Source organism: Salvelinus fontinalis, chromosome 21 (genome assembly GCF_029448725.1).
Source record: "Salvelinus fontinalis isolate EN_2023a chromosome 21, ASM2944872v1, whole genome shotgun sequence".
In the NCBI taxonomy this organism is placed as follows: domain Eukaryota; kingdom Metazoa; phylum Chordata; class Actinopteri; order Salmoniformes; family Salmonidae; genus Salvelinus; species Salvelinus fontinalis.
In genome coordinates, this window is record NC_074685.1 from 14290645 (window position 1) to 14318499 (window position 27855).

The 27855-nt window shown below is 43.3% G+C and overlaps 2 protein-coding genes across 3 annotated transcripts in view; one reads left to right on the top strand and one right to left on the bottom strand.

Annotated features, from left to right (window-relative positions):
- Positions 1-3484: 3484 nt before the first annotated feature.
- Positions 3485-8827, bottom strand: si:ch1073-398f15.1 (cardiomyopathy-associated protein 5). The gene is made up of 4 exons (XM_055873987.1): positions 8629-8827; positions 7595-7973; positions 7231-7497; positions 3485-7104 (listed from the first exon to the last, which is right to left on the bottom strand). Exons 1-4 carry the CDS (start codon positions 8754-8756, stop codon positions 5257-5259), a joined length of 2622 nt encoding a protein of 873 aa, XP_055729962.1. The 5' UTR covers positions 8757-8827; the 3' UTR covers positions 3485-5256.
- Positions 8828-17128: 8301 nt separating this feature from the next.
- The window catches only part of LOC129818243 (homer protein homolog 1-like), a 28285-nt gene continuing 17558 nt past the window's right edge, over positions 17129-27855 (top strand). The window contains exon 1 of one of the 2 annotated variants that reach the window (XM_055873990.1): positions 17129-18516. In XM_055873990.1, the coding sequence (XP_055729965.1) occupies positions 18512-18516 (5 nt within the window). In that variant the 5' untranslated portion in view covers positions 17129-18511. The remainder of the gene's footprint in view (positions 18517-27855) is intronic. The other variant, XM_055873991.1, reaches the window with a different exon arrangement.

Sequence of the window (27855 nt, forward strand, 5' to 3'; positions counted from 1 at the left end):
CCTATAGCTCTTCCCACCAGCCTCCTCTGCTTTATGTGCATTACATATTGGCTTATACAGGAAAAAAAATATTATTTTGCCCGATGTAAAAGTGGGGTGGGGAGTACTCAGTAGGGTCTGTAGCATCTATATATAGTGTAATTACATAGGGCTCTGAATAATACGGCGTGTTGCTGGACTTTTACTGTGGTCAAACAGCTTAAAATGGTGTGCTTGGACACTAGTGCTGAGTGATTAGTGCTTTTTGGGGAGTGCCAAGATGGATGCACAGTGGCTTCAACACAGCGCTCCCGCTCAGTCGTCTAGTGTATATATTAATCATTGGATTTATCTGTAGAAAAAAACTAACGAAATGGAATTCAAAAATTTGAACCAACCAAACAATTTTGGTTAATCGCTCAGCACTACTGGACACTATATGGTACAAACATAGCCTGTACATAAAAACTATTATTTGTGCCAATGTAAAAGTGAGGAGGGGAGTACTCAGTAGTGTCTGAAGAATCTATATGGTGGCATTTCATGTGGCTCTGAACAATACGGAGTGTTGCTGGACTTTTACCATGGTTAAACAGCTTAAAATGGGGTGCTTGGACACTGTTTGGTACAAATACAGCATTGTACATGAAAAACAAATCTGTGTGCTGATGTAAAAGTGCCTGTAGTCTACCAACGGTTATCACGGAGGTTAACAGCACTTTTCTTCAACCAACCCTGGCCGCAATTCATCAAAAGGTTTGTATCTTGGACTTGGGTTTTTGGATTGAAAGTAGCAGGGATGTGGGTTCTGGTTTTTGTGATTGTGTGACATATTATTGCCTCATAAAATAGCTGTGTGCTCACCAGGAAAAGGGAGTTGGCAGGACCCTGGTTTTATGGACACACAATCGATCGTTTTGCCTGTACAGTGCAATATTTGTTTCTTATAGTGTCCAGGTGTCCCCTTTTAAGCTGTTTGACCACAGTAAATGTCCAGCAACACTTTCTATGATAACACTTTCTATGATCTATCTTTTTCTTCAAACTCACCTGATTTGTATTCTAGGGACTCCCGTAAGTAGACTGGACCCGGGTTCTATGGACACACTATCGATAATTTTGCCTGTACAGTGATATATTTGTACCGTATAGTGTCCAGGCATTCCATTTTAAGATGTTTGACCACAGTAAAAGTCCTCTAACACGTGCTATGTTCTTGCTTTTTGTTCAAACTAGACCCTGGTTTTATGGACACACAATCAATCCTTTTCCCTCTACAGACCACTGGGCCTTTTCCCTCTACAGACCACTGGGCCTCCCGGGTGGCATAGCGTCGTCCGGGTTAGGGAGGGATTGGCCGGTAGGGATATCCTTGTCTCAGTATGTAAAAATGTAATAAAATGTATGCACTCTACTGTAAGTCGCTCTGGACAAGAGTGTCTGCTAAATGACTAAAATGTAAATGTAGTTCAGTTTGTTTATGCTATATAACAAAAATACAGTAACACTTTTTTTTTTAAACATTACATTTCAAAATATAATCCTTGAACAATAGCACCAATAAATGAACAAGAATCATACAACCAAAATAATTATATATTTTTTTTAATTGTTATTGTATATACTTTTTACCAGTAGGCCATTATTGTTATTTACTATACATAAGCTCCAACCATTTTTCAATGTGCTTCACCTTATATAATTATTTATCTCATATATAGTAATTATCTTAAGTTTAGATGTTCTCCCATGTAATTATATATTTTGTACGTAATTTTTACATTACGCACTATGCAAAGCTGCAATTTGGGGGGGGATTTTGTATCATCCACACAGCGTTTTACCATGGACTTTTATTTTGAAGGCAAAATACGAAAACCGGACTTAATGCTGCTGCCAGGACTATAATGTTGCTTTAAAAATATATATATATATTATTATAACATTTCAAATTACAATACAACAAAAAAACATAAGACATCACTGCACGTATATTTTCTTTGAAAAACATAAAATAATATTAAAAGTTGAAAAATGTAATAACAAGAACTGAGAATTCATAAAGTCCAGGGGTTACAGTTGTACAAACCTATGACAGAGTTGTAAGAATATATGTACATATATAAAAAAATTAAAATAATTATTGACTAATTCTAGATATTTTATTAAATATTGGATTTCAAGTAAAAATATATTTTAAATATGTGTTTTTGTGTATATAAAATTTACCAGAGAGAATTAAGAAATTAACGACTAATTCGATAGTTTTGTTTTCATTTGATTTGAAAATGTTGCTGTCGTGACGTTTGGAATTTCCTGGTGTTAAACTGCAGTTTAGTCTTCACTAGTTACTACAGTCATAAGCCTCTCCTATTTCTACAATGTATTTTCTTAAAATGTATTTTTAAACCTAACCTTAAACTTAATCACACTGCTAACCTTATGCCTAACCCTAACCTAAATTAAGATCACAAATCTATTTTTATTTTTTTACAATATAGATCATATTTACTTTGTGTTTGTGGTAACTAGCGTAAACCGCACAGTTGGTGCATTACGCTTCGAACACACCGGCTGCGTCATTGCATCACTGCTGCATAACATTTTGCGCAACTAGGCAACTATACTGATGCAGGTCCCTTTTGCAAATGGTCGCATGCGGTTGGACACATGGAGGAGAGAATCATTTTCGCAGTATCCTCAAAACCGTGTCTTTTTGACACAACTGCTGACAGCTACAGGGACATAAACACAAAAAATGCTGCTTGGAGACAAGTGTCCACGATAGTAGGATTGCCAGGTCAGTTTAGTAGTGAGCTTGTGCTAGATGTGGCTAGTTAGCGTTAGCTAGCTAGCTAACCTAGCTTGCTAACCTAGCCAATGAGGTGTGTGTGAAAGAAATAGTCAAATAAATTATGCTAGTTACTACCCCTAATAACTTTACCAAATGTTCATGTTTGAAAGAGTGTGAATGCTAGATAAATAGTAATGGAAATGGTAGATACTACTGTACCCCTGATAATTTGGTCAAATTACCGTGTGTCGAATAAATATATACTTGGCAAATAAATAAATAAAAAATGTAAAGAAATTATGCAATCAAACTGTTTTTATGTAATCCCAATTTTTTACTGAATGTGTGCAACAACAAAAAAATCTACATTCATATTTTGCTACTCTCTGTCAAGTCCACTCATACAATTTGATGCATACGTTCGATTTATCGAACGTATGCACCACACAGAACGCACTGCAACTGCCTCTGCAACGCAATGCTGCAAGGCAAATGCAGCGTTCCATTGGAAATGAATGTACTTCTGGTGTATCGAAACGCAATGACGCAGTCGGTGTGTTCGAAGCGTTACCGTGTCCTGCCTTTCTGGTGCGGGAAAGACCGTACGATTTTCCATTTGGCCAGAAGATGGCACTAAAGCCTTTCAACAAAATGTTAAAATCTCACCTGAAACTAAAAATGAAATAAAACACGCTGATAGTGATGTGAATGTGTTATCAAAATCTCTTTTATAGCCCCATATAACACAATACAATGCAAAACCCTTTGAAAACCAGTAAAAAGCACATAAACTCTTCACAGGGGAACATAAACATGATGAATAGGAGAATGAAGAGGAATACTGAGTGAATACAAGAAAGGGAACAGGTATGCAGATCTACTTCAGTTCCTCAGATTGAGTTGGCAGCTGCTTCAGTCTTCAGTTAGATCATCCACAACAACAAGCTGACACACAGGGAACACTTGGATAAACGTGTAAACTAATATTTAATTTCCATCCATGCTTCACGTGGAATAAGAAACCTGAACATACAGTACATATCACACTATGTGTTTAGGCTGCAAGGTTCTTTGCAGTGGGAGCCAATCCAAGAAGATGGTTACAGAGGCTCACTAGACCAATCTGAGAAGAGAACAGGGTTACAGAGACTTGGTGTCAAGATGGGGGTTGTCAGGCTCAGGCCAAGGATGGTTATTTATAACCCTTTACAGTGAGTGGAGGCAAGGGGTGCACTTAAGACCCCCCCCCTCACAACACACACACACACTCCCTTCCTATAAGGTCATCAATGTGTACAAGAGGCTACTCATTTGACAAACCCAACCTCTCCAATTCCCCCCTCCCCCTCCGTGATTCATACCTCCTATTTCTAACACACACACACACACACACACACACGAATACAGACACACACACACACACAGGTTTTTTTCAGCTGGCCACCATCCATCAACACAGAGGAGATTGGATGATCTGGAGCAGCGGCTCTTAGATACAAAAGGAGAGGAAAATGGGTAGAACTTTATTTTACAGTTCAGAAATGATCAGATATTTATTTAGAAATGACAAGGTTAAATGGTAATAACCTAACAATTACCTATGAGTCTGACTGACTGCTTAATAGAGAATCTCCGTTGAAAGTGTTAAGGCTGGGTCCGGGAAACCAGTGCTACTGTGCTACTGTTTAAAAATGGTAAAATTAACAAGTATGCATAAAAATAAATATCCAGAAAAAACAGCCTGGTCTGATAGACTTTACATAGTAAATGTAAATCCAGGACACTAAAATTAGTATAATACTGTATGTTAGTATGGTTACATAAGACAGATGGTTACTTAAGGCAAAAATTAAAGTAGAATGGTTAGTTGGGATGGTGGGGGGGCATACAGCGTGAACGTCTAGCAACCCAATAGTTGCAATTTCACATCACAGACAACTTTAGCATTTAATTAATTAGCAACTTTTCAATTACTTGGTACTTTTAGCTACTTTGCAACTACTTAGCATGTTAGCTAACCCTTCCCCAACCTTAACCCTTTTAGCTAATCCTTCCGCTAACACTAACATTAACTCTTTAACTGAACTTCTAAACTTAACCCTAACCCCTAGCCTACATAATGTTAGACAGCTAGCTAACGTTAGCCACTAGCCACCTAGCTAGAATTCATTACATATCATACAGTTTGAAAATTTGTAACATACTGTACATTCTGCAAATTCATAAAATATAATACAAATTGTAATTTGTAACATATCATCCACAAATTAATACATACCATATGAACCATAACATATCATACTAAATGGAGTGTTTCGGATTTACGTACAGAATAATACGAAATGCTCTGAGACCAGGTTGAGAAAAAAATATGAAGTTCTGTAATTTTTACTTCAATTCATCATTTGACCTCTCAATTTCAAATTGCTGCAGTATAAAGCCAATAAGACTAAAAAGGACATAGTATTTTCCCCCTAATAAGGCTAAAGGATGATGCATCCGTCACCAACTTTGGCTGGGTCATTCACTGGGGCAGGAACGGAAGGAGTGGTCTGGCTAGGTCCTGTTGTAGGTTCAACTTCTAGCTTGGCTGACTCAGCTGGTTCAGCCTCTCCTTTAGCTGGTTCTGTTTTACTGTCCTGTCCTGTCAATAACGGGTCAGCCTCTGGCTTGGGGCTGTCACTCTCCTCAGCCTGAGGTGGTTCTGTGGTTCTGTGTCCTTCAGCCAATTCAGTCTTTTTATCCTCTGCTTTTACTTGTTCAGTAGCTATACTTGAGAGCAGCGTAATCTGGGATTGGTAAAATGAGGATGAGCCGTCAACTGGTGTTGTCATATCTTTCTCCTCCTCCCTCTGTCCTGTCTCTCCATCCCCCTCTCCTTCATCAGCAGTCTCAGCTGGTGAAGCCTTCTCTTTCTCCTCCTCCCTCTCTTCCTTCCCTCTATCCCCTCCTCCCTCTAGGATCTCAACTGGGGTCTGGGCTCGAGCCAGTGGCGCTAGTTTCAGAGAGCTCTTGTGAGGTGCAGCTGGCTTCCTTCTAGGGGGGGCTACTGGCTTTGGAGCGTCCTGATTTGTTCCACTGTCACTCAGAGGTGGGAGTGTTTGTAGTTCCACTGTGGGAGCATCATGTTTGTATGAGAGATCTATGTCTGTGGGGGGCTCAGTGACACTCCCCCCACCAGCCCTCTCAGAGAAAGACTCTGGGTCAGAAAGTGGTGGATCATTTAAATCTGTGACAACGCCCTGAGTCTTGTTCTCCTCCTCTGTGGTTTTCACTTCTTTAACCACTTGAAGCTGAGGTGCTTCCTGCACTGTCTTTAAAACATTGTCTGCCTTAACGTTTTTGTCCTCCTTCACAGGTTCTGCATGGTTCTTTTCTTTATCCAGTGATGGGATGTACCGATCATCAGATGGAGAGGAACTGGCGTTCGTACGGAAAAAATCTGTCATGTCATGCTCAAACTCCTGGATCTCCCCTTCTGTCTCTCCATCATCAGGGTGTGAGAGAAAGCTGTCCAGCGTGTACAATTCCTGTGCCCAAGTTCTGAAGCCTTCCTCTACTGCCGGTTCCCCTTCCAGCTCCACCATGGGAGTCTCGTCCTTCAGGACAAACTTCTCCAGGTACCCCCTGGCCTCCCGGTCTGAGTGTCTGCTGTGGAAGGACCTTTCGGAGGTCATACTCTCAGTGTCTTCCTCCTTCACTCCTTCCCTGCTGCCCACCGCCTCTTCATAGAGGTCTGTGTAAAGGAAGGCCATGGCCGTAGGCTCTTCTAGCAGAGTGGGGTTGATGATTTTGGGGGGTCCCGAGGGGAGGAAGATGGGGGTGAGGACGGTTTCCTCGCTGCCGAAGAGGGCCGATCCACTCTCCTTCAGGGGGGACTTGGGTGACTTGTCTACTGCGCTCTCCTCTACTTCCAGATAGTTCTTAGAAGGCATATTGTCCATACCGCCGTAGAACACCTCATCTAGATGGTCACTGGAGATTTCTTCTCCGCTAACGCCTGTGCTGGAACCTCCCAAGTCTTCGGTCACAGGTGCGGCATCTTGGAGCTGTTCCGGCTCCTCACTCACTTGCTGGTTTTCCTCTCCACAGTCTGCTTCCTCCTCCTCCTGTCCTTCTTCAATCATGGTGGGGCCTCCTGGAGCAGGCTCATCCATCTGAGTAAATGTCTCAAAGTAGTCCATGTCGCTGGTGGCTCCTCGTCTGGGCTGCTTTGCCACCGGAGCCCCAGGAGGGTCAGTCTGATCAGGCCTGGTGAGATGGGAGGAGTCAGTGTGTTCCACCGTTTGATCTCCACCTCCCACTGATGGTGCGTTGTCCTCCTCAAACACCTGAATGAATGGATCAGTGAATGAATAAACAAACAAGTGAATGAGAAAATAAATTAATGAATGACTGAATGAATGGATGGATACACAGAGTAAGGTCTACAGATCTAATTCAATTGTGTTTGTCACCTCTTCTATGATTTCGTTACTGGGTTTGGTGAAGGTGGATTCCTCCAGATAAGACAGGTTGTCCACCATGACTTGGCTCTCCTCCTCGTCTATGCTCACCAGCCTGGGAGGAACCACGATGTTCAGGATCTCTGAGCCTTCTGACACCAGGCGGAACAAACTCTGCTTCTTCTCCTCTTTGGGATCTGTCGTTTCCTCCTCCTCCCCATCTCCCTTTGCCCTCACATTGGGCAGGGAGACCTCCACTAGCTCTGGCTTCTCAACCAACTCACCTGAGGAAGGAAAAATATGCAAAAATGTTTCTCAATAGTCTACAGTTTGAGCATATCAGAGTTTGAGACATTACCTAATTTCTTTCAGTGACCTCACCTAAGTCATCACCTGTGGGCAGAGGAGTCCGTCCCCGTCTGTCAGCCCGGCTCTTGCGTCCTCCTCCACAACTTGTTTTCATCCTTGGCCTCCTCACCATCATTGCCTCATCCATGACAAAGGTTATTTTACCTGCCATTCCAGATCCTAATCCAGGTGAAACAGACCTTTCATTAATGGGAAAGCAGAATTCCGAGGCGACGGTAGGGGTGGGTTCAGCTTCGGAACCCCAAGGGGTGGAGCAGCGGCTGGAGCTGGTCTCCCATTGGATGCCGCTGTCCTCGCCCTGCACGGTAACCATGGAGAAGGAGGGGTCCATCATTAAGCACTGCATCTTGGGACGCACCGCCTCATCCTGAACCGCCAACCGCAAACTGGAAGAGACGCGATAATACAGATAACATGGTGAGGTACTGGGGCAAATGTACATTTTCCCCAGTACCTCTTGTCTGTCTGTCTGTCTGTCTGTCTGTCTGTCTGTCTGTCTCACTAGGAATGTGACCTTTTGTAAGGAGTAAACCTTACTGAAATCATAACAAGACATGATTACTATGAACTCTGATTTATCTCGACAAAGTGGGATGCTCAGAGACAGAAATAATTTTCAATTCTTTATCAAATAATTGAATTATCTCCTTAACTATTCATCCACACTAATGTGATCTCGACGAAGGAGGGGATAAGGTTTTTTGCGAATGTACACTGCCGGTCAAAAGTTTTAGAACACCTATTCATTCAAGAGTGTGCAAAGCTGTCATCAAGGCAAAGGGTGACTATTTGAAGAATCTAAAATATATTTAGATTTGTTTAACACTTTTTTGGTTACTACATGATTCCATATGTGTTATTTCATAGTTTCGATGTCTTCACTATTATTCTACAATGTAGAAAATAGTAAAAATAAAGAAAAACCCTTGAATGAGTAGGTGTTCTAAAACTGACCGGCAGTGTACTTTGGGAAAAGACTCAGATTTCACTTCTAGTAGGCTGTACAGAATGTCAGAAATGATGTAGGATATAGGCTGCTACCTGTTGCGGAGATCCTCAACCTCATCATTGATTTGGGAGACTCCCTCAGTGATGTCCACATCATCCTCTAGCATTGTCAGAGTATCTGGATCTATCCTAATACATTCCACCGTTTCCATTGTATTCATTGTAGCAGGTTCTTCTCATCTATTTTCAATGGCTTCTTATCGGCACTCCGCAGAGCAACGTTGATGACATTCCAAGTTCGAGAACTTGCTCAGAGATTTTGTGCTCAGCGTAATCTTGAAATAGAAAGAACGGCATCCAGGGTTTCAAAATGTGTCATCCCTTGACAGTTGACACTAATGTTGAAGTATAGGACCAATAACTATAGCTGTAAAACTATTTTTCGTGGGGGAAAAGTGTATCCTGACCCAGGGTGTATAGGCTACCTATAGACGTCATATACAGTTGCAGCAGTATCAGCAGAAAAGACGCCCACTTCTTTTTTACATTTTGTTTTTGCCAGGTCTAAAAATAATACTTGTCACCAGCCTATGTCCAATGGCACGGTGCTGTCTGCCAGTCTGACACAACAAGGGTAGATAAAGAAGGATTGAAATTGACACATGTAGAATGTCATTTAGCGGTGCATAATTAACAAGGGATTATCATGTTTATTATAATCGATTTTCTCAAAGTCCAGCACCATGGCCAGCACCAGTGGTCAGAGCCTCTTTCTCCCTCTCTTTCTCTTCTCAGTGTGCAAGAGTAGAGCGAGCATGTAGTCATGCAAGCCAATCAAATTCAATACATTTATTTCACATTAAATTAGGATCATCTTTCTGCCTACAGGGTCTCTCTCAGGTCTTGGTGAGTCTTGAATGTCAAAGTGTCATCTGCTAATGTCCTTCCATTCGCAATGTGAAACAGATACTGGACAGGGAATATGAGACTCAAGGAGAGGGGTGGGGGTTGCTGTTGGAGCACATGACAGGGGTTCTTTCTCAGGTATAGTCTCCTACTACAACCCTTAACAATGTACAAACAGATCTAGGAAAAGATTACTATCCTAAAATCCAAACTGTGAAGGCAGGTAGCCTAGTGGCTAGAGTGTTGGGTCAGTAACTAAAAGGTTGCTGGATCAAATCTCAGAGCTGACAAGGTAAAAATCTGTGGTTCTGCCCCTGTGCAAGGCAGTTAACCCACTGTTCTCTGGGTGCCGTGGATGTTGATTAAAGGCATCCCCTTGCACCTCTCTGATTCAGAGGGGTTGGGTTGAAAGCGTAAGACACATTTCAGTTGAATGCATTCAGTTGTGAAAATGACTAGGTATCTCCCTTTCCCAACGCAGATGTTTTTATATCAAATCATTTGGGTAACAATTAAGTACCTTATTGTAATATTTTTAATATTAGCTTTAAAAAAAAAATTAAAAAAAATCTTTAGCAAGAATTTTACTAGGACTGTCTGGGAGTGGTCTGAGTTGGGAGGAAAAAAAATAAAACTAGCTGTTATTGGCAGAGTTTTGGAACTCTCTTTGTTATTGGCCTATTAACCAATTTACCGCCTGGTGATATCACCAGGGAAGCCGAAACTTCCGCTCATGCAAACAGGCTGATTAGAAGTTCCTGAATTTTGACTGCACTGGGCCTTTAACAATTAGAGGAGGAAACACAAAACTGAACTTAGATCAGTGTCTACCGGTAACTTCATCCTACCCTTTTAAGACCCCTGTGGATTATGGTTGTAATATTATCAGTCGCCTAGGAGCCTCCAGTTTAGGGAATGTGGGGAATGGGAGTGTGAAGTATTCTGTGAGGGTTTCACCAACTGGGGAGAGGGTTACGGAACACATCAGGCAGGCGTGGTGGTGTTGGAGAATAAAAACAGACAGGCACTTCTGGCCTGTCCTACAGCACTCTCTGGACATGTGACAGTTGATCAGTTTTGACTCTTCTGAGAGGAAACACGAGAGGAGAAGAGATATCTATATAGTCAGAAGAACCCTATCATGCTATGTCAACATGTTTTGGAACAGTGGAATAATCAAGGGGAGAGGATGGGAGGAAGGATAGGAAAGGAGGGGAGGAGAGGAGTGGGAGACGATAAGGAGAGAAGGATGGGGATTCTGTGACTCCACTGTGCTGACGGTAGTGATGTCCCTGCCATCCAAACCTTGGCTGTGTGCTAATTCTACACTTAATGAGTGTACAAAACACTACGAACAGCTGCCCTTTCCAGGACATAGACTGATTAGGTGAAAGCTATGATCGCTTATTGATGTAACTTGTAAAATCCTGTGGATCGCTTTCAACACCTTATAGAGTCCATGTCCTGGTGGAGTGGGCAGGGCAACTCCAATATTAGGAAGATCAGTGTATATCAATGTTCCCTGCTCCCTCTCTTGTCGGGTGGTAAATCAGATGTGAGGGACAGGGCATAAGGATCTTATGTTTCAGTGAAATACCACCCCCAATATCTGATTTATGTGAAGCCATGAACAGCCCAGGAAAATGTAATAACAGTGTTTGATAATTAGCATTAACACTGAAAGATTCAACCATTTAAGATTTCAGCTACTGACCTGAGTTGTGTTTTTGACACTATGTTAGTCACGCCATGGCCATGCTATCCTCAAAGCTCACGTCAACACTCCACCTGTCACGTTCTGACCTTTATTTCCTTTGTTTTGTCTTTATTTAGTATGGTCAGGGCGTGAGTTGGGGTGGGCAGTCTATGTTTGTATTTCTATGTTTTGCTATTTCTGTGTTTGGCCTGATATGGTTCTCAATCAGAGGCAGCTGTCAATCGTTGTCCCTGATTGGGAACCATATTTAGGTAGCCTGTTTTGTGTTGGGTTTTGTGGGTGGTTGTCTTCAGTCTTCATGTGTCTGCACCAGACAGAACTGTTTCGGTTTTTCACATTTGTTGTTTTTTTGTATTTTGAGTGTTCACTTTTATTAAATCAAGATGAACAATTACCACGCTGCACATTGGTCCTCCGATCCTTCAAACTTCTCCTCCTCAGACAAGGAGGAAGACGAAAGCCGTTACACCACCTGTATTATATTGGATGTATTATATAATGTATTATATAAGATCTACAGTACATTCGGAAAGTATTCAGACCCCTTCCCTTTTTCCACATTTTGTTATGTTACAGCCCTATTCTAAAATTGATTAAAATCATTTTTTCCCTCATCAATCTACACACAAATACCCCATAATGACAAAGCAAAAAGAGGTTTTTAGAAATGTTTGCTAATTTATAAAAAATAATACTACCTAATAATAAATACCTTATTTACATAAGTTTTCAGACCCTTTGCTATGAGACTCTAAATTTAGCTCAGGTGCATCCTGTTTCGATTGATCATCCTTGAGATGTTTCTGCAACTTGATTGGAGTCCACCTGTGGTAAATGCAATTGATTGGACATGATTTGGAATGGCACACACCTGTCTATATAAAGTCCCACAGTTGACAGTGCATGTCAGAGCAAAAACCAAGCCATGAGGTCGAAGGAATTTTCCGTAGAGCTCCGAGACAGGATTGTGTCGAGGCACAGATCTAGGGAAGGGTATCAAAACATTTCTGCACCATTGAAGGTCCCCAAGAACACAGTGGCCTCCATCATTCTTAAATGGAAGAAGTTTGGAACCACCAAGACTCTTCCTAGAGCTGGCCGTCTGGCCAAACTAAGCAATCTTCGGAGAAGAGCCTTGGTCAGGGAGGTGACCAAGAACCCGATGGTCACTCTGACAGAGCTCCAGAGTTCCTCTGTGGAGATGGGAGAACCTTCCAGAAGGACAACCATCTCTGCAGCACTCCAAAAATCGGGCCTTTACGGTAGAGTGGCCAGACAGAAGCCACTCCTCAGTAAAGGGTACATGACAGCCCGCTTGGAGTTTGCCAAAAGTTACCTAAAGGACTCTCAGATCATGGCAGCATCATGCTGTGGGGATGTTTTTCAGCGGCAGGAACTGAGAGACTAGTCAGGATCGAGGGAAAGATGAACGGAGCAAAGTACAGAGTCGTTGTCCTGTTGGAAGGATCTCTCTAAGCGCACAGCCAAGACAGAGCAGGACTGGCTTCAGAACAAGTCTCTGAATGTCCTTGAGTAGCCCAGCCAGAGCCCAGACTTGAACCCGATCGAACATCTCTGGAGAGATCTGAAAATGTCTGTGCAGTGACGCTCCCCATCCATCCTGACAGAGCTTGAGAGCATTTGCAGAGAAGAATGGGAAAACCTCAGTTCCCTCCTGTACTCCCTATTCACCCACGACTGCGTGGCCAGGCCCGACTCCAACACCATCATTAAGTTTGCAGACAACACAACAGTGGTAGGCCTGATCACCGACAACGACGAGACAACCTATAGGGAGGAGGTCAGAGACCTGGCCGGGTGGTGCCAGAATAACAACCTATTCCTCAACGTAATCAAAACAAAGGAGATGATTGTGGACTACAGGAAAAGGAGCACCGAGCACACCCCCATTCTCATCGACGGGGCTGTAGTGCAGCAGGTTGAGAGCTTCAAGTTCCTTGGTGTCCACATCACCAACAAACTAGAATGGTCCAAACACACCAAGACAGTCGTGAAGAGGGCACGACAAAGCCTATTCCCCATCAGGAAACTAAAAAGGTTTGGCCTGGGTCCTCAGATCCTCAAAAGGTTCTACAGCTGCAACATCGAGAGCATCCTGACTGGTTGCACCACTGCCTGGTATGGCAACTGCTCGGCCTCCGATCGCAAGGCACTACAGAGGGTAGTGCGTACGGGCCAGTACATCACTGGGGCTAAGCTACCTGCCATCCAGGACATCTACACCAGGCGGTGTCAGAAGAAGGCCCTAAAAATTGTCAAAGACCCCAACCACCCCAGTCATAGACTGTTCTCTCTGCTACCGCATTGCAAGCGGTACCGTAGCGCCAAGTCTAGGACCAAAAGGCTTCTCAACAGCTGTTACCCCCAAGCCGTAAGACTCCTGAACAGGTAATCAAATGGCTACCCGTACTATTTGTATTGTGTCCCGCCCCAACCCCTCTTTTACGCTGCTGCTACTCTGTGTTTATCATCTATGCATAGTCACTTTAACTATACCTGCATGTACTGTACATATTACCTCAATTAGCCCGAATAACCAGTGCCCCTGCACATTGGCTACCCGGACTATCTGCATTGTGTCCCGCCACCCCCCACCTGCCAACCCCTCTTTTATGCTGCTGCTACTCTCTGTTTATCATATATGCACAGTCACTTTAACTATACCTACATGTACATAATGTGTCACGACTTCTGCTGAAGTCGGTTCCTCTCCTTGTTCGGGCGGTGTTCGGTGATCGACGTCACCGGTCTTCTAGCCATCGCCGATCCATTTATCATGTTCCATTTGTTTTGTCTTGTTTTCCCACACACCTGGTTTTCATTCCCTCATTAAGTGTTGTGTATTTAACCCTCTGTTCCACCCATGTCTGTAACGATTCTCGTTGGTGGAAGGAGAGGAGGACCAAAATGCAGCGTGGTAAGTGTTCGTCATATTTTAATGAAAAAACTGAACACTACACAAAATAACAATGAAGAGAAAATGAAACAGTTCTGCCAGGTGAACAGACACTAAACAGAAATTAAACACCCACAACCAAAATGGGGAAAACAGGCTACCTAAGTATGATTCTCAATCAGAGACAACGAACGACACCTGCCTCTGATTGAGAACCATACTAGGCCAAACACATAGAAATATACCAACATAGAAAAAAGAACATAGACTACCCACCCCAACTCACGCCCTGACCAACCTAACACAAAGACATAAAAAAGGAACTAAGGTCAGAACGTGACAATGTCTTTGTGTGGTATTGTTTGTTTGTAAGTGCTTATGCACATGTTGACTGGTGCGTGACAGGTTTTGTACCCAAGTTGTTATTTTCTTGATGCCGTTGGTTTTGGAATTAAACTGCTCCGGCTATTACCTAGTTCTGCTCTCCTGCGTCTAACTTCCCTGCCACCAGTTACGCACCCCTTACATATTGCCTCAATTAGCCCGACTAACCGGTGCCTGTATATAGCCTCCCTACTGTTATAGCATTGCTACTGTATATAGCCTCGCTAATGTTATTTTCACTCTCTTTTTACTGTTGTTCAGGCTGTAACGTAACAAAATGTGGAAAAAGTCAATGAGTCTGAATACTTTCCGAATGCACTGTAGAGCCTTCAAACTCAACTCTGGACCTGGAAGCCAGTTCCACTGCATTTTTTAAATTGTTCCCCTCCAATCAGGGACTGATTCGGGCTCTCGAGTGGCGCAGCAATGTAAGGCACTGCATCTCTGTGCTAGTATCACATTAGGAGTCCCATAGGACGGCGCATAATTGGCCCAGCGCTGTGCCCGGGTTAGGGTTTGGCCGGGGTAGGCCGTCATTGTAAATAAGAATTTGTTCTTAACTGACTTGCCTAGTTAAATAAAGGTTAAATAAAAATGTAACACCAGGTGGGTGCAATTACTGTAATTATCAGGTAGAACAAAAAAACAGCAGGCTCCGGACTTCGTAGGATAGGAGTTGAATACCTTTGAAGTAGATATGTTATCAGTGTTTTCAGATACTATCTGATACTGCAGTGTGCATGTAAAAAGGATCTGCTTTGATGCCAAAGAGAGAATGGCAATCGCCTCCTTGCAAAATAGTATACATTGTATCCCCCTCATCATTGAGTTTATTACATGTCTATCTCAAGCATAGAACAATCCATTAAGATATGGGCCCTGATCAAAACTAAAGGCCAATATGTCTCTGTTGTCTTGTTTAAAAGAAAACTAGTTGGCGGGCCGGAAAATGATTTTGATAACAGTAGACACCATTAACGGCCACATTTGGCACTGTCATCCAATGTCCACAAGGTGGCCACCATCAGTTGCACAATAATGCAACTTGAACAAATCAATGTGTACACTACATCCATTATCATTCTGTGTATGCTTTTAATTTCTAGAAGGTAAATAAATGTTTCCCATTAGAAAAAAGCACAGTAGTAGAGTAGTAATAGTGTAGTAATATAGCAGCTATCCATAAAGTGGACCTCTGGGTGAATCATAAATATAAAGTTCTATTTCTATGAAATACTATACTGAACAAAAATATAAATGCAACATGCAACGATTTCAAGTATTTTCATATAAGGAAATCAGTCAATAGAAATAAATGCATTAGGCCCTGATCTATGGATTTCACATGACTGAGCAGGGGCACAGCCATGGGTGGCCTGGGAGTTAAAAAAAAAGACAGGCAAGTCAGTTAAGAACAAATTCTTATTTACAATGAATGCCTACCCCACGCTGGGCCAATTGTGCGCCGCCCTATGGGACTCCCAATCACATCCGGATGTGATGCAGCCTGGATTCAAACCAGCAACTACAGTGACGCCTTGTGCACTGAGATGCAGTGCCTTAGACCGCTGCGCCACACAGCATTCGCTCACCCATTGGGGAGCCAGGCCCACCTACTGGGGAGCCAGGCCCAACCAATCAGAATTAGTTTTTCCTCACTAAAGGGCTTCATTATAGACAGAAATACTCCTCAGTTTCACCAGATGTCCGGGTGGCTGGTCTCAGACGATCCTGCAGGTGAAGAAGCCGGATGTGGATGTCCTGGGCTGGCGTGTTTACACGTGGTCTGCGCTTGTGAGGCTGGTTGGACGTACTGCCAAATTCTCAAAAACAATGTTGGAGGCAGCTTATAGTAGAGAAATTAACATTTAATTCTCTGGCAACAGCTCTGGTGGACATCTCTGCATTCAGCATGCCAATTGCACGCTCCCTCAAAACGGTACACATCTGTAGCATTGTGTAGTGTGACAAACTGCACATTTTAGAGTGACCTTTAATTGTCTCCAGCACAAGGTGCACCTGTCTAATGATTATGCTGTTTAATCAGCTTCTTGATATGCCACACCTGTCAGGTGGATGGGTTATCTTGGCAAAGGAGAAATGCTCATTAACAGGCATGTGCATATAGGATCTCTGTATTTCAGCTGGTAGAGCTGGTAGAGCATGTCTCTTGCAGTTCAAGGATAATGGGTTCAATTCCCGGGACCACACAGATGTTTAAGTCGCTTTGGATAAAATAGTCTGCTAAATAGCATATAGCCATCTTTTATTTCAGCTCAAGAAACATAGGACCAAGACTTTACATGTTGCGTTTATATTTTTGTTCAGTATAATTCTAAGGAATTAAAGATCTGTGCAGTGGGCTGAATTAGTGGACTCTTTTGAAAATCTCATGTCAGCATTTTCATGCGATTCACTCTATCTTCACAAAACATACCACAGTAAAAGAATTGAATGGAATACTGCATTTCATGTTTATTACAGGTTTATTATGGGTTACATAATAAACTGCAGGTTGGTAGGTGTTGCTACACTATTTGACAGTTGCTAACCGGAAGTGACGGACATATTTATCGCGCTTTACGTCAGATTTCGAAGGATTCGGTGCGAGGACGGCGTGATGACGTAGGCCAATTTAATGCTTGAGGATGGGTAGAGATGGTGCTTTCAGGACAACTTGGAACTCGGAAAAAACGGGTCAAATCAGTGGTCTTCAGGTCGAAAAGTCACAGCTCTAGAAAAATAACCGAGTTACCGACTTAAAATTCTAAGTTGGATGACCGTTGAAAACGTTTTTTCCCAGTTGGAGCTCGATTTTTTTTCGACTTCCCAGATGTCTTGAACGCACTGAAGTCTGAGATTTCCGAGTTCCCAGATGTTTTGAAAGCGACAAGAGATGTGATGAATGGGATGAGAGGAGAAATCAGAGACTACACAAACAGACGGCTGAAGAAGGGAGGCGTTCGATGGAGCGAAAAGAGGACGTGATTTGACATTTGAGATCTCTGATAAATAATATCAACGAACTGGCAATCGTTCATATTTAAACATAATTTACCATAGCATTTCATATTCGCTCGGCATCAAAGATGCTAGCTGCTTGTCTTATCTGGTACTAGAGGAGATGGTGGAGCCATGAGAATGCACCAAGTCTTTCCGCGAAAACAGATGGGAGATGAAGCCTACTCGACAAAAAAACATATATTCCCCTGTAGCTAAAAATGAGTTTATTATTGTTGCAGATGTATTTATGATGTTAGTGCCATGCAATGATGCGTTTGATAAGCTGTAGTAGAATAGCTGCTGGAGGGATTTTGATGGCACTTACGACGCCAGGGAAAGAGGCAACGAGTAAATTGTGCAATTTTGAACAGTCGGGCCTTACAAAGTGACATGCAGGAATGAATGTTCAGCATTTTTCTCGCCCGAGGATAACTGTATGCGGTGCAGGCAGCTGGTCACATTGAAAGCAGCGGTGTCTTTGGAGAGTAGCGAAATACAAGGCAGCGGAGAGGAGCGCGGTGCTGTAATACCTAAGTCCGTCTAGAACCAAGTGGATATTTTAAGCCTATTTTAGCAGCCAAGAGAAGATTGTGTTCTGCCAATATTAATGCAAGCGGTCCCTATTTACCTGCCTTATAAGTGTAAAATGAGGTTCGCGCTACATAGGAATTAAAAACAGTCTCTGTCAATCATGTATGTGGTCCTTGGTAGCCAACATTAGCTTAGCTGCTATCGTCGTTGAGCATGATTGAAAAGTGCATATCATTTATCTAACGTCAACACCGATGTTTTCGATCCTCATGCATGCACCGACACGTTTGTTTGGGTGAGCTTTCAACCAACACCCACAGTGTATAACAGACGAACAAGCTATGTCGGCGTGAAGGGAACCGCACTGACTATCTCGAGTCCCCCGTCTAGCCATAGCCGTCAACAGCGTTGTGAAGAACCGCTTATTGGAGAGGAAAACACAGCTTGTTCATTCCCGCGTTGGAGCCCTCGGCGACCACGGCCTGAAGCCTTTCCCTTCGATTAACAGACCAAGCAAAATGGGGTAGGTATCGCGCAATGTAGTGCCATTTTTATCCTGTAATAATCTTCCCTGACAAGAATGGTGTTCATGGGAGGTGTTATGATTCCTAGTAAGCCTGGTTTGTTTCAAGATAGATACGTGTGGGTGGGTAGAAGGTTGAGAGCAATATGCTGGCAGGCTACATGGGTTTACCTGAAGTTGGCTTGCATTACTATGCCAGGCTCACCATTAGTCCATGGGCTGAGCTATAGCTTCCAAATGCCTACTGAACAATTTATCAAACACTGATGAATAGGCTATTCCTCCGTTATTCTAAGATAGGCCACGTAAAGCATGTTATCGGTTTTATTTCAATACATTAGAGTACGTCAGATGGGTTTAGTATGTGGTGTCATTGGAAAACTCTAATCTCATCCAGTACTGGAGGGATGGCCTTGTGATGGGGTTGCACTGTCTACATGAACATGTATCAATTATTTCACACGTTTGTTTAAGATTTGTTCCAGTGCCTAAACAAAAGCTATAATATCTACCATAGACGTAGATCATACAGAGGCATAATATGCCTGCCATACTTTCTGAAGAAATACTGACACCAGAAAGGAACCCAGAAGTCATTAAGTTTATTTACAGTTCAGACTAAACACCTTAATATGGAACCCCCATCCCAGAGGATCCTGTTATCTTTTCAAGCCTTTGCCTGGCAATCCGACTGTGATCCCGCTGGTTACAGTCTGAGATTAGTGCCATACATTTGTTTGGAAAGCCAGAAAATTGAATATAATATGTCTTAAACTTCCTCTACCTGTAGTCTCTGCAGTTTGTTGTTTTGTGGTTCGGAATTTGAGAAAACATATCTACAGGAAAGTATTATTAAACAGATTTCCCCAAATGCTGGTACTGCAGTCACCTGGCACATACGCAAAACAATGTAAACACCTGCAAGACTTCAGTTAGTATGCTTGCATTGCATGCATGTACTTATGTCTTGTGCACGTTCTTCATGTGGTGAGTAAGCAAATGGTGATGGCCACACACAGAGACCCGCGTTTTGAAGTCGGTTTAATTATACTTCCCTGTGGATGTTTTGTCTAAAATGTCTGGCCCCAAAAGGACTAAATCAGAGGACAACCAGTAGAGTAAATTCAAATGGAATTTTATTCAATATTTGCGACAGACGGGGGACATATTGTTTTTTGTCAATACAAATGAACGTGACTATGTTGTCTAAAGGACAGCATAGGAACGTCGGGACTAATCAAGCCCTAACCCCAGCCGATGGGTCTCATCTGATGCATAGGCATACACCTATACCTACACAACAAACTCACTGTATTGTTGAATATGGACTAAACCTAATTTAGACCATCTTAGATTAAATTAGAAAAAAGTTTATTTCAGGGGTGAACTGTGGCTTTAAGCCATACAGCACCTCACTAACCTTAAATTCCTAGTCTATGATCCAGTTAGGACTCGATTTCTCGGACAAATAAATGAGAGGAATGCATCTTTCTTCAAAGTGTGCCCTTATCTTAAATGAAGCCTCAGAGTGTTGGCTGTTAAAGTGTTTTAGTGCAGGGATTCTGTTCTGCATAATGTATTAATGCAAACCAGGCTGAAACTTGGCACCTCAGCAGCCTACGGTACTCTCAGGATGTGTCATAAACAGTCTGATATATTGGGCTAATAATCATTAGTGTAGATGGATTGAAATAGGGAGGTTTGAAGAGTGTGTTAGATTTTTTTTATTTGGCATAATTTTAAAACTATTCTCAGGGTTAAATGTTACACAAATGATTTCTCAAATTATGATTAATCTCCCATCAACTGAACCAACTCATTGTCTGCCCTGCCCTTATCTGGTTCAACAACTTTAACCAAAACCTTGACTAGCCTATGTGGTGCATTTGCGCTGAAACACGTCAGTTTTTAAAGCGGCAATCAGCAGTTAAAACAATAAAGCGTCAGCCCCGCCCGTTTCAGTAAAAAGCTGAGGGATGGGGCTGGAGAAATGTAACCATTCTCAAATTCATGAACAACACTATGGATGAAAAGATTTTTATGATATAAAAATGATAGTTTTAACCACGTTTTGAGGCTATATAGTGTTTGGTTATGGTACATTTACTTTGTTTTCAAATATTGGAGTAAAACAAGCTAATATTTTGGGTTCTGATGGAGTACGACAGCTGAACTAAGCTCATGAGATATTTATAAGTTTATATTCATAAGTTATATTCTTCAAGAACCAATGGGTACATATCATTAATTCACAAGTCCAAAAATGGATGTAGCTACTGCAGATTGCTCCTTTAAGGACTGCCTGTCCTGCGCCAACCTTTAAAACTTCCCTCCCTGTCCTCAGACTGAGTAGGTATGATCTTCACAATCATACGAGGTGCCAGTGTTGGACAAGGCAGTTACTGTGAGACTAAGTGGATGGTCATAGTCAGGAGCACTTTGTTTTGGAAGCATCACTGCTGTGTCCTTACTCAAAACCCAGACATCACAACCAGACTCTGACTTACCAGAGCCACAGTAGCCCTGCCCTGTTTCAATCTTAATCATGGCGAATGCCAGTCAGAAGCTGAGAATGCAGAATGGGAGCATATGTACTGGGCATTTCCATCATAAAAGGACCCATGAGCAGTGAGCACCAACATGTGAAGTTCCAAAATGTAGGGATACATAAAAGGCTTTGATTTCTGTATGATTTTCTGTGGAATTGCCCCACTTTTAAAACAAAGTACAGTTTCATTGAGGAAACACAAAAAGATAGCAGTGTGAATGTATTAAGAAGAACCTCCTAGCAGATCCCTCCTGACATCTACCCATGGCAATGTCCCCAGAGGTAGAGGGAGGTTAGATATCCTACTCTCTAGTCTGAGTGGATGGACCCAGTAGAACCCCCAACCTGAGAGAGATGGAGAGTTAGCAAGACCGAGGGCGTGGGGAGAGATAGAGAGTAAGGGAAAGAGAAATAAAGAAGGGCATATGGAGAGGTAGAGAGAGTGGGCGATAGCCAGCCCAGTGAGATCCAGAGAGCCAGGAAGAGAGGGGAAGAAGTGGGGTAGTGTGTGAGAGGGTGGGCTGCAGTTAGTAGGGAAAAGCCAGACATCTTCACTGGGCTCCAGCTGTCAATACTTCCCTGGACCCTGAGTTAACAACAGGAGCAATGGAGAAAGAGATGAGGAGAGAGAGAAGGCTATGGGAAGAGAGCGAGTGATTTCTCCTTTCTCTAATCACATTACTACTATTCCATTTTTTATGGTGGTTGGTGTCATTATCTCACTTTACTTTAGCAACAGTGGCCTTGTCATTAAGGCTAATAAAGCTGATCTGAATCTGAGAGAGAGAGAGAGATCAGAAGAGTCCACTCAAACAACAAACCACCCTCCATATGTGTGTTACCAGAACACAAACCAGGCCCTAGCATATGGGTATTTTAAGCCAGAGTTTGCACCAATACTCCCAGCCTGTATGTATCCACAGACCAGGCCTTAGCCTAGCATATGGGTATTTTAAACCTCAGGCAGCGCCAAGCAAAGACCACACACTCCCTCTGTGAGTAGGTTTAACCCGTATGGGACACGCTGCCTTGTGATTGGCTTAGAGAGCCTGTGGGAGGGAGAGAGGGGGTTAGAGGATGCTCACAGATCCTGACCGGCCCTGAGTCACATGGGTGTTGCCTTGGCAACCAGGCAGCAGCTAAGTTTGTAATGCAGGCAAGCAGTTTTTTTTATTTTGTGAGTGGTGGCGTTCCAACCTGTCTTTTACACAGTCACACTACCTAGTGTAGATTATCAGATCTCACAATGCCTGGAGAAGTTTTTTAACAACATCTGAGGAACCACAATGATATTATATAGTAATCGTTGAAACATTATAGTAAAACCTTTTTGAAAACAACTTGGTTCTTAGCCTTCATCTCTATGAAGACTGACTGTGAAAGGGATCCCAGACAGACTGACAGACAGGTCAGATGAGGATGAAAAGGACCTAAGCACAGGTTGGCTCCTTTTGAAGGCTTCTCAATATGCTCTCTAGTCTGGGAATCAGAGGAATAAGAGGAGGTGCACTGTCCTGGACAGAGAGGTTACTTGAACATGAGTGTTTACTGACCACACGCCGATAAAGGGCCGTAATTGGAGACTGCACCAGGGTGCTTTCCCCTTTGGCCACAGACAGTACCTGCCTTTGACAACCTCTATGCAAACAGCAATCTCTGTGTGTATGTGTGGTGGTAAGTGGAGAACTGCTGATTTGATAACATCTGCGATCGGATTCCTCTGGCATAGCACTTGTCATTGAGTCCCGCATGCCACACAACTGTCCATTGTGGGAGGGATTAGAGGCTAACAAACAAACACACACACACACCTGGCCACTGATGTACTGATAACAGAGAAACTTTGCTTTAATTAAGCAAATGTTGCTTCAGTAGTAAGTGGGTGTAATGGCATTTGATGCCAGTAATATTAGTCTGAATGAAAATCAGATTGATAGATTGCAGAACTGTCATGTTATTGCAGATGTGTCATGTTACAGGGAGAGACTCCCTAAACAAACAAACCCTCATTTCAACACAACAAGCAGTGGACTTGGAGAGTGTTCAGTGAGGTGAAATTAGGAATAGCGAGATACATGGTAATGGAAAACTACAAGGAAGGACATGGGTTTGTAAACTCAGCAAAAAAAGAAACATCCCTTTTTCAGGACCATGTCTTTCAAAGATTATTAGTAAAAATCCAAATAACTTCAGATATTCATTGTAAAGGATTTAAACACGGTTTCTCATGCTTGTTCAATGAACCACAAACAATGAATGAACATGACCGTTCCACAGTTGCATTAAGACACTAACAGCTTACAGACGGTAGGCAATTAAGGTCACAGTAATGAAAATGCAGGACACTAAAGAGGCCTTTCTACTGACTCTGATAAACACCAAAAGAAAGATGCCCAGGGTCCCTGCTCATTTGCATGAATGTGCCTTAGGCCTGCTGCAAGGAGGCATGAGGACTGCAGATGTGGCCAGGGCAATAAATTGCAATGTTCGTACTGTGAGACGCCTAAGACAGAGCTACAGGGAGACAGGACGGACAGCTGATCGTCCTCGCAGTGGCAGACCACGTGTAACAACACCTACACAGGATCGGTACATCCGAACATCACACCTGGGGGACAAGTACAGGATGGCAACAACTGCCTGAGTTACACCAGGAACGCACAATCCCTCCATCAGTGCTCAGACTGTTCGCAATAGGCTGAGAGAGGCTGGGCTGAGGGCTTGTAGACCTGTTGTAAGGCAGGTCCTCACCAGACATCACCGGCAACAACGTCACCTATAGGCCCAAATACACCGTCACTGGACCAGTCAGGACTGGTAAAAAGTGCTCTTCACTGATGAGTCGTGGTTTTGTCTCACCAGGGGTGATGGTCGGATTCGCGTTTATCGTCGAAGGAATGAGCGTTACACCGAGGTCTGTACTCTGGAGCGGGATCTATTTGGAGGTGGGGGGTCCGTCATTGTCTGGGGCGTTGTCACAGCATAATCAGACTGAGCTTGTTGTCATTGCAGGCAATCTCAATGCTGTGCGTTACAGGGAAGACATCCTCCTACCTCATGTGGTACCCTTCCTGCAGGCTCATCCTGACATGACAACAGGACAATGCCACCAGCCATACTGCTCGTTCTGTGCATAATTTCCTGCAACACAGGAATGTCAGAGTTCTGCCATGGCCAGCGACGAGCCCGTATCTCAATCCCATTGAGCACGTCTGGGACCTGTTGGATCAGCCCCCCCCCCCCCCCCCCCCCCCCCCAGAAATGTCTGGGAACTTGCAGGTGCCTTGGTGGAAGAGTGAGGTAACATCTCACAGCAAGAACTGGCAAATCTCGTGCAGTCCATGAGGAGGAGATGCACTGCAGTACTTAATGCAGCTGGTGGTCACACCAGATACTGACTGTTACTTTTGATTTTGACCCCCCCCCCCCCTCATCCCTTTGTTCAGGGACACATTATTCCAGTTCTGTTAGTCACATGTCTGTGGAACTTGTTCAGTTTATATCTCAGTTGCTGAGTCTTGTTATGTTCATACAAATATTTACACATGTTAAGTTTACTGAAAATAAACGCAGTTGACAGAGGGAGGACATTTATTTTTTTGCTGAGTTTAGTAGGGATGCACCGATATTGCATTTTTGGCTGATACCGGTATCCAATATTTTCCTTGCCAAAAAACAAGATAATTTTAAATATAGTTTATAGGTATATCTGCCTTTTTAAGAATTCTAGTACAGTTAAATAGTTAAACACACACACTGACCAAAAAGTAATTTTTTTGGCATGTACGTATATCCCCATTACCAGTACAACACAATCAAATCTTATTTCTTTCACTTACTTGCTGTGCTGTTTCTTTGTTCAGTCTCAACCAGGATTTGATCATACATGTCAAGAAGTGAAGTTTCAGCTCTGTCTGTCCGTGGCCTCTCTTCCTCGGTGCGCACTGTCACTGTGTCCGTTTCCATCTTGTCCAGCTGTGTATGTAACATGTCACGTAAACCCTGTTTCTTGTCTGAATCAAAGTAGCGGTCCTTGTACCTAGCATCGAGCATGCTGGCGACGCCGTAAAGAGGCTCAGAGAGAATGCCTGTTAACGAAGTAGCGGTCCTTGTACCTAGCATCGAGCATGCTGGCGACGCCGTAAAGAGGCTCAGAGAGAATGCCTGTTAACGAAGTAGCGGTCCTTGTACCTAGCATCGAGCATGCTGGCGACACCGTAAAGAGGCTCAGAGAATGCCGCCGAATCGCTTGTTCACAGCCGTGAGTACGTTTGCAAGTTTTATCCCCACGGCCTGTGTGGGTAGTTTTGTTGAGCAGGCGTTTCAATGCCATGACAAAGGGTATCACGTCTGCTGCAGACACAGTTGATTTGCTTATTTCTCCAGTCATTTTTCGAATGGAGCTAGGATTGTGTTCATGTTCTCAAATGCCATTGAAATGGCAGCAGCAGTATGAGAACCAGCACATTCTTCAGCATGCAATACGGCTTTCCTCAGTACACATTTTTTTGTCCCCCCACAATGCTGTTAGACTCAGCATGCTCATGGGGCTGACATCGCTGGTCCAAATGTCAGTCGTGAAGCTAATATTAGTGACGCCCATAGAAAGTAGCTCATAGATGTGCTTTTCAACAAACTGTATCTCCGGTAGGGCAACACTGAAAAATAGTGCCTACTTGGTAGTGTGTGCCGGGTGAAAGCCAACATCATCCACGACAGAGGACATTTGATTGTCAAGGGCAATGTATTCCATTATCTTGGCGTGGATTTCGCCTTTGAGTTGTCTCGCTGAAAGTTTCTTACTCAACTTGAACTTGTTTAGTTGTTGGAATGGGGCACTTAGTGTTTTTTCTGCTTTTGTTCTGTGTAGTGCTGTATTTGTCATGGCGTCACTACGTAATCTACCTATGTTATATAGGTATGCACGTTAGCTTTGACATCAGCTTTGCACATCAGTGTTAAACTAGACATCGGGCTGATGCCGATGTTGGCCTTTTTAGCTAGTATCGTCTGATTCCGATATGCTTACCGATATATCGTGCATCCCTAGTTAGTAGTGTACTGTATAGCACATATCTATTTGCATTGTCTCTACATTACAGCCCCCTCCCTCTCCCCCAACCTACAATGGTTTATGTAGTCAGTAATGTAAGTGAGTGGTTGCATGCATAGATGTGATAATGAGGGTTGTTGAAAGGTGCCCAAACAAAAATGCCAATACCAAAATCCAACAGTGTCTGCATGGAGAGAGTCTCTTCAATGAATGGGGAAGATGTGTATTTATCCCGGGACACACCCGGGCCCAGGTGTGTCCCATTTCGCTGACAACCCTCCCAGCTCCACCCACCGACATCCTAATAAGGAAAACGAGCAAAGAGAAAGAATACGGCAGACAGAGTGGGAGGGTCGTCACACCTGGCACGTACTACCAGTACCCTGTTCAAAAGCACTTAAATCTTTTATCTTGCCCATTCACTCTCTGAATGTCACTCCTACACAATCCATGTCTCAATTGTCTCAAGCCTTAAAAATCCTTCTTTAACCTGTCTCTTCCCCTTCATCTACACTGTTTGAAGTGGATTTAATAAGTGACGTCAATAAAGGATCATAGCTTTCACCTGGTCAGTGTGTCATGGAAAGAGCAGATGTTAATGTTTTTTACCCTCAGTGTATGTGTTAAATAATAGCTAGCAAGGCCCCAGACCCACCACTATGCTAACTTAATTAACTGGTTAAGACCAGGAGGGACTGAAGAAGAATCACAGTAGTAAGAATGAAATGAAACCAGCTCTGAGCCACCGCCGAGCAATTAGCTGTGCTTTCCCTTGCGGATTCCTGTCAGAGCCCGGCAGATAGACATCTAGGGACTGAATCTCCATGAAATGATACCCGTTTAAAGGCACAACGCTTGGCTGCCATACTGGAGGCTGCTGTTGTGGGCTTTTTAATGCTGAGGGCAGAAGAATCAGCTATAATAGTGTTTATCTTTGAGGGACCACTGGCTGGACGGTGAGGCAGATCTGTGGGAGAGTTCTGGAGGGGAGCGCACTCTGGCCAGGCCAGAGCTGCACCCCAGGGGCCCTCTCACTCCTGGTTCAGTCAACCCAGTCCAACCAGGGTTTTTTAATGCCAAGTATGTTTTTAATGGCAGTTTCCATTACAGAGGAGTATGAAGGAAAAGATAATGATGTTGAGATGGAAACCACAGCCCACCTGTCTGAAGCCCATCCTCTTGTGGTTTTCAACCTCTGGTTTGTGAACCTGCACTAGTCCCTCTAATTGTTGTCTGACACTATGTAGTTATGTCTAATGTCAGCGGGTCTCCAAGAAGAAGAATCGTAGCTTTGACGTGAGAGTCAAGGCTAATGTGTTGAGTAGCCTAAGACTGGCAGATTTGGTAAAGGGTTTGAGTTAAGCTGAGGATGTAGGGATGTCAGTTACTCCACCAGGAAGAGGAAATGTTTCTGCTTTGTGTTTTGGGATCGTCATCAGCGGGCATCCAAGATGGTAACCAAAGCATGCTGGGACATAACATCATGCCATAAGGACACACAGACCCTGCCCTGGCGCTTTCCTGTTATAGTAGGTTGGCAGCCTGTCAGTAACTTAACATAGCAGGTGTAAATTATTCTAATTATTTTTTCAACCCTGAGCAGGATGCCCACATTCTGGTCCTGCTCCTGGGAGGTTTTCTTCTGCACTGTTCAACCAATCCAGTACATGTGGACGAGGAGTTAAGATGGAGTGTCGTCTTGTTAACGTCCAAAAGCGGAAGACAGAGGCTGTCTTCC